The sequence below is a fragment of the Zootermopsis nevadensis genome, unplaced genomic scaffold (genome assembly GCF_977971745.1).
Source record: "Zootermopsis nevadensis isolate Lab colony 2312 unplaced genomic scaffold, Znev_1.0 Znev_ptg000025l, whole genome shotgun sequence".
Lineage (NCBI taxonomy): Eukaryota > Metazoa > Arthropoda > Insecta > Blattodea > Termopsidae > Zootermopsis > Zootermopsis nevadensis.
In genome coordinates this window covers 6,913,175-6,925,182 of record NW_028259157.1, presented here as the reverse complement: position 1 = coordinate 6,925,182, position 12,008 = coordinate 6,913,175, and the positions used below count along the sequence as shown (strand labels likewise).

The following is a 12,008-nucleotide window of genomic DNA, read 5'->3' as shown; positions in this document are numbered from 1 at the left end:
GCAGTGTATTATTATATTCTTATGAATTGATTTCTTGGGTATATTTGTCAAGACTTCTGTTTTTAACTTCTGGAACATATTTTTTCTCCCAAATTTGTCTAGGGAATGGTACAGGAAATGTGTTGTAGGTACCAGCTCTTAAATTTTGAAGATTTTGTCTTTGCTTCATGAATTTATGTAAACCATGAATCTTTTGTAAATTTGCCCTTCTTTTATATTGATTTGTTTTGCATGACTTTACCTGTCCCAGATTATCATTTAATGTTTTCTACTGTAAAAATAAAAATACATATGCCACTTCCACATTACATGTGAAGTCTTAAAATGGACAGTTGGATATGACTGACATGTAAGCAGTAAGTAGTAAGTAGTGAATGCAAATTCTCTTTTCAGAGTTGTCTGTGCAAAATGAATAAGAGAATAATGTCTGTATTTAAACATGGTGTAGTGAGAAACATCAACAAGGCATCTCACCTCAGCAATTCAGCAAAGAATGGAAACAAAATTGGCTGAAAACTGTAAGCGAAGCCTCAAGACAAAAGTATATGGTTAAACAGGTTAAATTCCATTTGTCATGGGTGGTGTGTCTGGAAATCTTGTACTTGCAACATATTTTTCTGTTGCTTGAACCTGTGACTTGCTATTGAAAAACATTGTCCACTTTTTAAATCATAGTTAAATTTGATTAGAATTTATGATTTATATTTTCTCATAATATGAACAATTCAAGAATTTTAACAAATTCTCAACTACAGAGTCTTTCCTGAGAAGTTAGTTGCTTATTTGGAAACTATTGTTTGTGTGGTTAAGTTTATTATTATTGTTAGCTCATTGGTGCCCTGGCCTCCCAAATGGCTTTTCTGTGAGTTTACCTAACCAACATTTTTTCTTCTTGTTTTGTTTATCCCATATGTCCTTTCTTTTTGGCTGTCTCAAACTTCCTGTGACATACTTAAGATGAGGTATTTGCTTTATGTCAGAATTTATCTTAGTTATTTGCTTGTGTAACTAGTGACACTTGAATATGAACACTTGCCCAGACAGGCATTTCTGGAAAGAACTTTCTGACAACTTTCATTTAAATGATGCATCTTTTTAGAGAGGCAAGCACAGTTTTAAAAATTATTTAGGAGAGTGGTATGTTTGCTTTTGTATTTTCTGAATGTTCTTGTTCGTAACGTGCAGTTTTTGTGCTCATGCCGTGTTTGTAATTTGAACATACAATGAATATGTGAATGTGAGGCCAGCAGTCAAGCTAGTCGGCTTAGGCTCTCAGAGGGCTGTTACGCCACTGATTATTATTATTATTATTATATGTACATTCATTATCCATTGTAATGCCATATTTACATCCCCTGTGACAGTGGTGCATCTGCAGTTGGTATAAAACAGAAAGGTACATTTCTGCTACGTGGTGTACCTAAGTATACTTGAACTTCTGATTATATTACATGCCAGAAAATTGAACATGTTTTAACAGATACAAGAAGGCACTGAAGTGTGGCATCAGATAATTTAAAGCGGCTGGCTGTGATACCATTGTACAGTGATTATTAAGTCATATTTCTCTCTGAGTACTTCAATTTTTCCATGCCAGTCACCACTCAGCCAGTGTTTCATTCTCATCTTTCATCAACACATCATCATTTTAAGTTCTGATTTTAATAAGTGTTTCCATTTTCAATCCAGCCAACATGATATCAAATAAATACCTGTTGTGTATGGATACATAAGTGTGAATATGAGAGAGAAGCTAATAAACACTTTCTTTAATGTGAAGTGTTCGGAAATGATTTGTGTCTTATCTTACTTTCAATGAAAGGAAAGAGGCGAGTGAAGAATGTAGTCTGAATCTTGATTATAGATCATCACCTCTTTTGAAATATTTTTGTATATAATAAACTTTAATAAGCAATGTTTATTTGAAATATTGGTAACATGAAATTGTATTTGTGAATTTTTAGGTAACTATGAGTGGAAAAATTCTGAAATTATTAATTCTGAAGTTAACTATGAAAAAAACTGAGTGATTACTAACAAATGAGCTGAATAGTGACTTATCCATTTTGTCTGCCTTTTTTAAATTATGTATGTGTGTTATGCACATATTGCATACATAAATTTAAAGGGGAAAAAGTTGTGACCTTAAGTGAACACAGAAATTTTCCTGTGTTCTACTATATTTACAATTACTCTGTTCAAATGTCTGAACAGCATTCCTTGGACTCTTCAGTTTGATAATTGTAGATATTATTTGTTCAATAAAAAGTGATCATAATTAACCTCATTTAGATTTTACAATATGGCAGTGAAGGTTCCTATTTAAAATTTGTTCCTTATTATCCTGATTAAGTTTTTTGATGTTCTTATTCCCTCCAGGCTAATGCCAAGAGTACCTAATTGCTTCCTTCCCATCCATAGCATCAAAAGTACAAATTAGCAATATTTAGCATGAGATTTTGCCCATTTCATTTGTGTGACTGCAGTCTGCTTTGCACATTAACATGGAATGTGACTTCACCTGATTATAGGAAAGATGATAATGTGAAATATGTAGCAGGTGTGCAGCCCACTGTTTGACTGCATGAATATGTTTTTTATTGCATGGTAGACAATATAATGGGTTCACAGTTACTACAACAACATAAAGGAATACTTGATACAATTACTTTCCAATTACATCACTGTGTGATTTATTTTGAACTCTCATATTTTATTTCTTGCTTTCTTAAAAAACAAGTCCAAGTACAAGAACAACAATATGGAGTATACACTTTAATTATACACAGTTTTCCTTTATTCACTTTCAGTGATTTGTGTTGTGTATGATAATATTAAGCTACTCAAAATATTTGTTAAGTGTTGGTTGTCATGTTATTAGCCACAGTTTACATTATGGATAACTTAGAATATTGAATTTTAATTCCTCTGAAATGGCCTTCCGTATCAACAGAAGTTTTAAGATTTGATACAACGTTGTGTCTGTTGAAGGAATATGTGTGTGAATTTATGAAATTTACATAAAGCACTGCATGTAACTTACACTTGATATTACCTATATAGAATGAATTTTTAAATTGGCAGTTGTGTGGTCAAGCTAATGCAGATCCTGTATTGTGGATGTTCCAGCTAGCCAAGCCAGGAGAACCTCTCTACGCTCAAGTAAATCGGGAAAAGAAAAAGAATCGTCAGTATGAAGCAGGTGCACAGCCACAGTATGATGGCCAACTCCCTCCAGGTCCAGGTGACATGTGGGGATATGAAGAACCAGTAAAGGGGATGGTGATGGATGGCCACAGGAGTACTCCGGCTGGCGGGGATTCATGGGTCTGAAACCCAACGATGCACTTTCAGGACACTTACATGCCAACACTGTTTTCTATAATTGAAGTATCGTAACAAGTTGGAAGAAATGTAACAAACCTGTCTATAAGATGGCTGGAAAGTGCTCAGTGTATCCACAGAATTCTGTTTTAAAATTATTAGTGTATATTTTACTGTTGGTACTGAAATGAAGTAACTGTACATATATATTTGTCATTTGAATGGTTACATTGCTTTAAATCCTCCTTCCCCCGCCACCACACCCCTAGTGTGAGGTGTGGGAGCAGTTCTTGCCTGTGTTGGTGAACCACCTGTTGTTGTCAGGTTGGTGAGAGTGCCATCCAAAGACCCCTAATGAGTCTTTTTCTCAGGTTCAGGGTTACTATTGATATGAAACGTTGAGAAATATGTGTGTTGGTGTTAGAATGAGCATTCCATTGATATATATTATATATGTTGTCCTTGTATTGATACAGCTACAGAAGGAACCCACCTTTGTGTTAGTGTTTTATAAGTGTCACTATGGACATGTAAGAACCTCATGGGGAATTGGAAGACAGTATCCATAATTTACCCTCGTGAAACAGTGGTCTAGGTAATATTTGTGTATACCTTCTAAGTAAGACAACAACATTAGTAGTCTACAGCTTATACATGGTATGTAGGTACAAATGATGGTCTTGAAGATTTGTCCCAAACATCTTTGAAGCTATCAGGAGAAACATACTTAGAACTAGTTATACGTGCCCACAGTATGATATATTGGGTTGATCAGCTTGTTTGTTTTGTGTCAGCTGTTGCCAAGATTTGAAACATTGCAAGTGGCTGGAATGAATTTGGGATAGATGTGTTGATCCTTGTAAAATTTTAAATCTGTACAAACTCTAAAATATGGTGTCAACTGGCCAAACCAAAGTTTGCGGATTTTTTTACAGTGTATATGGCAGAGGTTAGTCTCTGGGATCTTACTTACATTAGAAGCTCTGTTATATCTGTCACTTGTTACTTCTGCCCCCAAATACAGCTGGTCCTTTTGAATACATGTATTTCAGTTGTCAGAATTTTAGTTTAGCATTACATTGTACTTTTCTATGGATATTATAGCTTTTACTTGGTATTATTTTATTGTACACAAATTTCTGCATTGCACAAATGATGGTGAGTCGTGACTTAACTAGAGGTAGGCCTACAGTCTCATCCCTTTTACATAACAGTTAGGACACTGCATTTCAGATGCCTCAACAGAATTTTACCCTTTCACAGCATTTTAATTGTAATAACTGAAATGGTGTGTAATAACTTGTTAGGTGACAGAACTCTGTTCTCAAATGATATTGAGAGATGTGTAATCTTACAAAACAGAACTTAGTTCTTCAAACACTGGAGAAAAATCTACATAAAATAATGTATGTTCCTAGTTTTTCAGCTATTTGTTCTTGGAAAGTGAAACTAATCTGAATGATCATGATCTGCTGCGTTTCAACAATGTGCAGTCATTTTTGTGGTTACTAGTGTGTTTTGGGAGAGCCTGCTCCATTTCCCTTTTACCCTGAAGTAGAGGCAGCAGGTTCCTCCAAAAGTTTGATAACTTTCTAAGTAACTGTGTGGTGTTGCAATGTGGATCACAGTCTAAATTTTCACCACCATAGAAACCTAAAATCTCATAATGTTTGTCTTGGTGCTTGTGAATGTATTATATGTGATTTGAAAATGTTATTTATTACATGCCGTCTGAAGTGATTTGCTCCTTTCCAGAGTGTAAGGGTAACATTTTCTCATACAATCACAGAACTTTGCAAGTGCCTAAGTAGATTTTTCCATAGTATTTTATTTTATTCAAAATATACTTAATTGCATACACATTCTAAAATAAAATACAGGCTTTGAAATGAGATTAGGCCTTTCTTACTTTGTGGTTGTAAAATTTATACCAATGAAAGTAGTTTGAAACATGTTACATTTGCTTGTTGCTTTGAAGTTTGACAAATTTGGAAGTTTTTGAGTATTACTTCACTATGTTGAGAAGTAAAATAAAATGCTAGCTTTTTATTTTAAATTTCTGATTGTGTACTGTACATTGAGATTGGATTAAGTTCAGTTGGCACTCTGTATAATGTTAAATTGTTTTACATAGTTTATTTGGGGCAACAGTTGTTGTAAAATAAACATATTGTAAAAGTGTATACATAACATTAGTGCCCACAGAATTTATAATACTTTTCTTCTTCTTTTTCTGTAGATGATATTTAAGAGAAACCTATCTTCAGGCATCCATTTTGAGTTTGAAGTTTTTGTGTTTGATAGGCAGCTTGAGAAACTAAGTGCATTTATCACAATTTAGTTGCTAAATTGACACATGAATAAGTTTGAATTACATGTATACAGATGTTAAAACTTTGCTCAGAATTTTATTTATTTATCTGTGAAAGACTAATATGACAATATAGTGAGATTTTATATTGAAGTTAGTATGTGTTTATTCTTTCATTTTAGTGGGGGCATTGGTGTTTGAGCCATATTTAGTACAGATATATTCATGTGAGAATTAGTATGTTGGTTATTTTGTATTTCAAAATGTATGCCTAAGAAAAGGACTCTGATCAAAACTGTCAGCACAGAAGTATATAGAGTGTTTTATTATATATGTGAACAGAAAAATCTTTGAATTAAGAGTCTCAATAAAATTTGTGCTATTGAGTATATTTTAATTTTAATAGTGGGTTTAAATTCTCTTCAGTTGGTAAATTTTATCATGTTTGAGGTCCCTTTTCTTTTCTGATTTAGTTTGATTAGTATTAGGGTATTTGTAATTGTGGAAGGTTCCATTCCATGAATGAACAGATATTGTAATCATAATACTAACTGGCATTGAAACTCCAGTATGTACATTCAAATCATGTTTCTATAGCTCATGTGAAGTAGACCCATATTGAAATGATGGTGAAATGAGAATTCAGGATCTGCAAATAGAATTTTATTTTAAATATTTTAATAATAGTTACTCAGTTCCTTGCAAATTGAAAATGGGCATTTTAATTTCTCTCCTCTTGGTGGTCTAATCAGATTCCAGTAGAGATGAGAGTTTCTTCTGCAGCATCTCAAGAATTTTATTTACATTTTGTTCAGATTGGTATGAGGTACCATATAACTTTTAGTTAGTCCTATATCATGCGCAGGATGTTCATAGCAGTTACTTCATATATGTCTGTAGGTAACAGCAGCACAAGTATTTGCTGACACAAATTGACCAGTATCTGCACATCAAAAAGTTTGTGATGTTTCAATAGTGTTTCTCATTTTTACTTAAGTATGTTCATGGAGGATTTGAATGAGATCTAGAAATGATCCATGAGAATGTGACTAAATATATTTCAGAAAGTGTTAAAGATTATTAAGAGACATGTAATTTTGATTTTTATTATAACTTGTTCATATTTCCTGGATGATTGTATTATATATGTGTGTCAGTTATTATGTTGCCAGGACCAGAGTACATACAAATGTGTTGGAAGACAAATAGGTACATGGCATTTTTTATGTTTGTGTCTCTTCTGAACATCCAGTTCACATTGTTTTCCTATTACAAGTAGCTAGTAATGTCTCTAGACTTGTAATCCAAAGCTGGTTCTATGTTTTGGTGTTAATTGTAAGTATGCATGTGTTTTGGTTTGTGAATGTCATAGCTACATTTCAACCAACGTTTTGGACAGTACTGTGGTTCTACTGCCCATTTATTTTCAGATAGGGTGTTCCATTCAAAACCGAGTTGTTGAGAATAGCAGCCATTTAACGTAATGTGGTATGATCTGTTCATTGGTTGGTATCTAATACCCCCAAAATATGGCCTATGATGACCTATCCTGGCCTCAACTTACCCTGGACAAGTCTATAATCCATTTCTGTGGTGTGGGGACACTGATAAATAGAAATCTTTTTAAAGGTTTCTGATGATGGTGTAATACAATCTGGATTGTTCAGTTTCTGGACTTTGTCCATCTTCTGGTGTTGTAAAATTACACATGGTTTCAAGAACTGGACTTGTCCTCATCTTCAGGTGTGGAGGTGAAGGGCACCTGCTCTGTGGAGTCTGTTAGAATGAGCTAATCTCAGTCACTGGATAACCTAGGTTAATCTTATCTCCCATTGACATAAGCTGATCTCAGGTGCTCATACATTTGTAGATGTTTTGACCTAAGTTGTCCAGTGATTGAGATTAGCTCATTCTAACAGACTCCACAGAGCAGGTGCCCTTCACCTTCACCACACCTGAAGATGAGGACAGATCTGGTCCTTGAAATGTTGTGTAATTTTTGACATCAGATCATGTACAAGTTCCAAAAACTCAACAGTAAAGGCTGATAGGTAGATTCAATCAGACAGCAATTATGGAGACTCTTGTTAGCAGAGGGGAGCTGTAGTTTAGGTGCTGTCCTGGTGTATTTCACTTTTGCAAAGTTCTATGTGGCAGAATTAAGACTTTAGTAGACTGTTATCAGAAAATTTTCATGCAGATCTTACTGGGAATCAAACTCAACACCTTGACAATCCATCATCTTAGACCACCATATAATGGCTGAATGCTCCATGTTCACCATAAGGAGCTCAGGGCATCTGCTCATTCTTCACTTTTGATACAGAGGATGCAAACTGGCTTTTTATAGGTTTAGAAATTATGTTATCTACACAACCCTTTTCCAATACCACAGATGTGAAGAATATGAGTTTGGTAAGTTTATTTTACAGGAAGCTATTAACTTTATAGATTGTCATCTTACATGTCACTTGTTTTAAATATAATATGAATTCTGTGTTCTTACAGTCTCATTACATCCAGCATGAGTGCTGGCTGTTACAGGTGTACTTGCATAAAGTATCTGAACATTGTCCAAATTATATATGCTTTGCTGTAGAAGTTTATAATAATACAACATGCTAACCCTACCAGTGAACATGAGCAGATGGCCACAGTATGAGAGCAGTGTGTTGCACATGGATATATATGCCCCTTTGCTCTGTCTGTACAAATTTACCTGTCATTTTCATTTGCAAGGTGGCCTATGAAGCTCAATTTTAATAGAAGAATTCTTGATTTGGGTTCTGTGAATGCTGAGAAAAATGCAGTATTTAATATCTGCCCAACAGAATGCAGACTGCTAACCAGCAAAAGGTTTCTTCATGGCAAGTGGATGGGGAAATTATGTATTTCTTCCCTTTTCACAATTTTCTCTTAACTTTATTCTAGCATGTAGTCCTCCTTGCTAATTGTATTACAGTTGTCATCTCTGGAATTTGCAGCTGATGTCTTTTGGAATAAGCCAGTGAAGTAATAAATGCTCAAATTTTTGTTTCAATTATACAAGTCCCACCATACATACATACAACCTGTCGCATTGAAAGAAAACTTCTCTGGGTTCAGTTAACCATAGTGGAGTATCCAAAATGGCAAGGAAGGTTATGTCATATGTCATGGGAAAATTTCTTCTGTTCCCAGTTTTAATGTGGGTGACCATATCTTTATCTTGTATATTAATGTGTAATTATTTCTGTTCAGATCATTAATAGTGATTAATTATTGTTATTAATGTTAATATTTATGATTAATGTTTATAACAATAATTACTGTCATGATTCATTATTAATAGCATTTGTTTTTAATATAACTAAAGTGAATATCTATAACCAAAATGCAAGGGGAGATGTTCGCCTTTAAAACTCTAGATGTAGGCTGTCAACAGTAAAGCAATATTTCATCTGTCTGTATTTTTTTTACAAAATACCAACTTTAGTAAAACCTCTCTATAATGAAGTTGAGGTATCTGAACTTTGTTATATTGAGATATCTTGCATGTAGGTTCATAAAATAAAATCAAACATCTTATCATATAATTCCTTTACTGAATTTTCACATTTAAGATTTCCAAGAGTTCCAATACAACTTCAGTATTTGGAACATAATTAATTTAGGGCTTCTATATTCCTATTTTGTGGAATGCAGAAGACCTATCATTACATTACATTTATTTTTGTATGTAATGTAAATTTTCTGTACACTCTATCAAATGCAGTTGTGAGCAGTTATTATGTGGGCTACTTACACAGATGATGCAGTAAAAAATTTCACCTGCTCAAGTACAGAAGAAGGTTGTAGTTAGAAAAGACTGTTGTCGGGAACCATCTAGTGTTTGAAAGATAGTGTATAAACAGTATTAAAAAGTTCATTGTTTGAATAAAGTCTTCTAGTCCATATTGGAGTGAATACTTATAGGAAATTTGTGCTGTAATTTTTTAATGTGTGGTTTGTGTTTATTAGAATGGCCAATGAGGATGGTGGATTCAATATCCAAAAAGTTCATAAGACTGGGCAGATGATAGTTCAGCATGATTGAAGTTGAATGTGTTACGCTATAAAGTGGTTATGGAAAGTGACCTATAGTCTAACATTGTAGTTAAGTTGAAAATGTTACTAACAGTCATAGATTGGTAAGTATGCGGGTGTTTGAATTTTCCACCATGCTTATTATGACTAGTTACTATAAGGCTAATGCCTTCACCACTTTATGGAGCTCCCACAAGCAATATTTGCATGTTACCGGATTTATTCTGTTATATTTAATGGTGTAGGGGCAGTACTGAAGGTTTGTAAAGTGGTTCAAGAAACAGTCGGTTTGAAATATATTGTGCAAACAGGCGTCAGTTTTATTATGCTGTCTAGTGTGAATATTGTACAGTTTATTTTCTGTTGTAGTTCTGTCATAGCGGGCGCATAAAGCCATTTTTGTATTTATTTTACAGCCTATTTAACTTTCTAAGTCGCTATTTAGAATGGTTTTCTTTTATTACATAATTATTATTGTACGTAGGTTAAGGGTAGAAAGCGATGCTTATGAGATCACCCCCTCCCCCCCCTGAGTGCCAACTTATGTCCATGGAATACTCTGCAAATTGGGTAAAGTCTTTTTACGCAAGTTGGCTATACAATATATTCATCGTGTCGTAGTAATCTGTGATGTCAACGAGTTTATGAAACCTGCTTTTATTTATATGTGCATTGGGCAGGTGAAGTTTGGTGGAGACCACAAGAGGGCTATGCTGAGATTGTGTCTGTAGTGGTTCTGTGTACGAGTTTGAGAACAAAATGGTGTCACATTAAGGATTATGCAGAGTAGTTTCTTATACGTAAATTTCAAATATTTCGTTGGTGGTGTATTAGTATTCGTTTCGATAAGGAATATTAAAGAGTGACATAACATTCTTTACTTCTATGGAGAGTACTGAGAATTATTCGCGTGTGGTTTGATTTCTTGTAACTCCTTATGTTTATATCAAGAATAGTGATTATCTTTCGCTTGATGAATTTCTTGCAGTTATTCATAATTTAATGTCGAAATATAGACAGTGTGCATTGAACATTCAATGATGGAGGTTTCCGATTTAGGAAGATCTATTTCGAGTCTTTTGGGAAGTAGTTCTCATTTACATTCTGAGAAGGAAAAGGAAGGTAAGATTCCTGGAATGGGCAGGACATGATTGATTAGGAAGTGATGAGAAAGGGTTGTTGAGGTATATTTTCGTATCTTTACCAGTTTTAGAAGTACAATGTTTGTTTTAAAGGGCATTGTGTTGAATTCTAGAGGATAAATATTCAATGTGACATTACTTCAGAATGTCAGCTGCGTTACGTGGAGCATTAAGCAATATTGAACTAATTTATGCAAAGACGTAGTTTGCAGTATTAATGTATTTACAAGTTGGCATTATGTTACGTAACGCACAATAGGTCAGATTTAATAGTAGTAGTAAAGTGCCCATCTGGCCATTTCATTTTGTTTTCTTCTCAAATAACAAGCAGTACAATTTTATTTCTACTATACTAATCAGGCAGTTACACATTTCTTAGTAGTAGTCACATGTGCCTGCATGTACTGTGGAACGTATTCGTAAACATGCCCATTTTCGTAACCAAGAACATTGTTATACGGAATTATAGGGCATTTGTGTAACTAATTCAGAGCATTTGTATATAATAAATCGTCATTTTATGCAGTAGTTTCCCTTCAGAAATTATAATAGTAGTGTTCAGGTGGTCAATAAATGTTCAGCTTTTATTGTTTCTGTAGGTTTATTACCATATTCACAGGGGCCTGGCATCTTTGACTATTTTAATATTTTCCATACCCTAGTTCAGAGTTCTCAGTCTGCAAATGTTATATGTTTGGTGCAGTCTGCATGTATTTTATGTAATATGCTTCCTGTGTTGGTCCATATGATGAAAAATGTTTTGCTAATATCAAGAAACATGATTTTGTTGTTGTTAGTATTTGGCAGTAACTATCACTGTGAAGATCTGTAGGCTATAGCATAATGAAAAATGTCAAAATAAGAACTAGGATGTGATGAAACGGATGCATGTAAATAGAGGGTCTATGTTATATAAATAAATTCTATTCTAGCAATAACAAAAACTAAACCTTTGCAGAAAGACTACTGAAGCAATAGCTGTTACTTTTCTCTTGAATGACTGATTTGTTAATGAAAATTATTGAGTAATATGTGAACCTGTTTGTGATAATATGCTAGTAACATCTTTAAGAAAGTGCTATGAAGTTTCAGTAAATTGTCCTGATTTATAACCTTGTTGTCATTGAGTCTGTAAGTAAGTGTGAATTTGGCCTTCAGTCTGGAGA

At 34.0% G+C, this 12,008-nt stretch overlaps 2 protein-coding genes across 8 annotated transcripts in view; both read left to right on the top strand.

Moving 5' to 3' along the window:
• The window catches only part of p120ctn (adherens junction protein p120), a 56,334-nt gene extending 47,124 nt beyond the window's left edge, over positions 1-9,210 (top strand). For 5 of the 7 annotated variants that reach the window (XM_022067279.2, XM_022067282.2, XM_022067281.2 and 2 more), the window contains one exon: positions 3,130-9,210. In XM_022067279.2, the coding sequence (XP_021922971.1) occupies positions 3,130-3,333 (204 nt within the window). In that variant the 3' untranslated portion in view covers positions 3,334-9,210. Of the gene's footprint in view, positions 1-3,106 lie in introns of all 7 variants that reach the window. The other 2 variants (XM_022067283.2, XM_087355619.1) reach the window with 2 other exon arrangements.
• Positions 9,211-10,391: 1,181 nt separating this feature from the next.
• LOC110831367 (serine/threonine-protein kinase pim-3) overlaps positions 10,392-12,008 on the top strand; it is a 215,002-nt gene continuing 213,385 nt past the window's right edge. The window contains exon 1 of the mRNA XM_022067277.2: positions 10,392-10,822. Coding sequence (XP_021922969.1) covers positions 10,738-10,822 — 85 coding nt within the window. The 5' untranslated portion in view covers positions 10,392-10,737. The remainder of the gene's footprint in view (positions 10,823-12,008) is intronic.